A 2,080-nucleotide genomic window follows, 5' to 3' on the forward strand; every position below is an offset into this window, starting at 1 on the left:
GGCAGGGGATTGGTGGCGAACCCTGCTGTACTCTTCCACCACAACTTTCTCTCACTCTTACTTCCTGTTTCTGTTGTGCCTGTAATTCAAAGGGGTCAGCCTTGTCACACTGTGTCACGCTGAATATCCCCGAGAACTACGTTAAGGGTACACGTGTCTGTGGAGTGCTCAGCCACTTGCACGTTAATTTCACGAGCAGGCTGTTCCGTTGATCGGATCAACTGGAACCCTCGACGTCGTAAGCGACGGAGTGCCAACAACAATACACCCACACGCTTGTTTGTCTGTCTGTCTGTATATCTGTTTATTTATCTTCTATCCTCAGATACCCGAGAAGATTGTCCAGTCAGCTGCTCATTTACTGCTCTCTCTGATGGTCACAGTACGGCCGTCCTATCTACTACAGATGACCGCTGTCCACAACCTCTACTCACAGATTGGCCACGGACACTGTAAGGACATGCCACAAGAGGTTAGTACCAGGGTTCTGTTGTTGTTTTGCCCCCAAGTTAGTCCAGATATCATCATCATCGTTTAACGTCCGTTTTCCATGCTAGCATGGGTTGGACGATTTGACTGAGGACTGGTGAAACCAGATGGCTACACCAGGCTCCATTCTGATTTGGCAGAGTTTCTACAGCTGGATGCCCTTCCTAACGCCAACCACTCTGAGAGTGTAGTGGGTGCTTTTACGTGCCACCAGCACGAGGGCCAGTCAGGCTGTACTGGCAACGGCCATGCTCAAAATGGTGTTCAAACTGTGGCCATCCTGTCTCTAATTCAGGCATAGTGTATCTAGGACTACATTAACTAAAGTATAATATAGTAGTTAGTACTAGTGGCTATAGTTGTTGCTTGGCCCCAGGTCAGGCCTGATCCAGCAGACCAATGATCAAAAATGCTCCAGCTGTGACCATCCTGTCTTTTATTCAGGCATAGTGTATCTAGGACTACATTATCTAATGTACAATATAGTACTATTAATGGCTATAGTTGTTTTTTTAGCCCCGGGTCTGTCCTGGTCCACCAGACCTACAATCAGAGATGCTCCAGCTGTGACCATCCCATCTTTTATTCAGGCATAGTGTATCTAAGACTACATTATCTAATGTATCGTATAGTAGTTAACATTATTGTTGTATTGCCTTGGTTAGCTCAACTGAAGCTGACTTATGATCAGAGACGTTCCAACTGTGGCCATCCCATCATTTATTCCAACATGGAGTATCTATGACTACATAGTTAGTATTAATGCTTATAATTGTTGTTAAGCCCAAGGTCAGTCCTCGTCCGGTTGATCTGTGATCGAAGATGTATTGCCTATTACCATCCTGTCTCTTATTGATGCATAGTATATCTAGGACTACATTATCTAATGTGTCCTCTTTTCCAGATGTTAGTGTATGATACAAGGGTGACTTGACTACTATTTCTATCTATACCAGTGGAGGAGTCCCATAGACATTTGCTTGTAATCGTATGTGTTTGTGTGTGAGTGAGAGAAAGAACTAACAGAAAATTTATTTATGAACCTTTCGATCTGGTTTCAATCCCTGGCAGGTGCAGTTGTTGTTGTACAGAGCGTTGTCACATTATCTACTATTGCCGTGGCCACACCTCTCCGATGCTGACCAGGACTGGGAGAAGCGAGCAGCCTACCATCATGATTTTACGCGGCAACTTACTTTGGAGTTCTGCCAGCTGAGGGATACGCAGGCGCTTGTGGAGAACAAGGCCTTACAGGAGAGTGGTGAGTAGTGGTGGTAGTGTTGTGGTGCAAAGACATCATTATGTGTGTGTGTGTGTGTGTGTGTAGCATGAAAACATTTTCTGATTCGGGGAAACTTTGGGGGTCTCAGATAAATTCATTCATTTTTTTTTTTTTTGCCCATTTATTTTAATCCTTATTTTTTTGGTTGTGTGGTAAGAAGCTTGCTTCCCAGCCACATGGTTCTGGGTTCAGTCCCACTGTGTGGCACCTTAAGCAAGTGTCTTCTACTATAGCCTCGGGCCAACCAAAGCTTTGTGAGTGGATTTAATTGACAAAAACTGAAAGAATCTTGTCATATATATATATATA

At 44.2% G+C, this 2,080-nt stretch overlaps 1 protein-coding gene across 1 annotated transcript in view; it reads left to right on the plus strand.

Annotated features, from left to right (window-relative positions):
* LOC106871536 (exportin-6) overlaps positions 1 to 2,080 on the plus strand; it is a 28,280-nt gene that overhangs the window by 16,738 nt on the left and 9,462 nt on the right. Inside the window, exons 13-14 of the mRNA XM_052977838.1 lie at positions 326 to 472; positions 1,561 to 1,750. Of these exons, the coding sequence (XP_052833798.1) occupies positions 326 to 472; positions 1,561 to 1,750 (337 nt within the window). The remainder of the gene's footprint in view (positions 1 to 325; positions 473 to 1,560; positions 1,751 to 2,080) is intronic.

Source organism: Octopus bimaculoides, chromosome 29, assembly GCF_001194135.2.
Source record: "Octopus bimaculoides isolate UCB-OBI-ISO-001 chromosome 29, ASM119413v2, whole genome shotgun sequence".
NCBI classification, from domain to species: domain Eukaryota; kingdom Metazoa; phylum Mollusca; class Cephalopoda; order Octopoda; family Octopodidae; genus Octopus; species Octopus bimaculoides.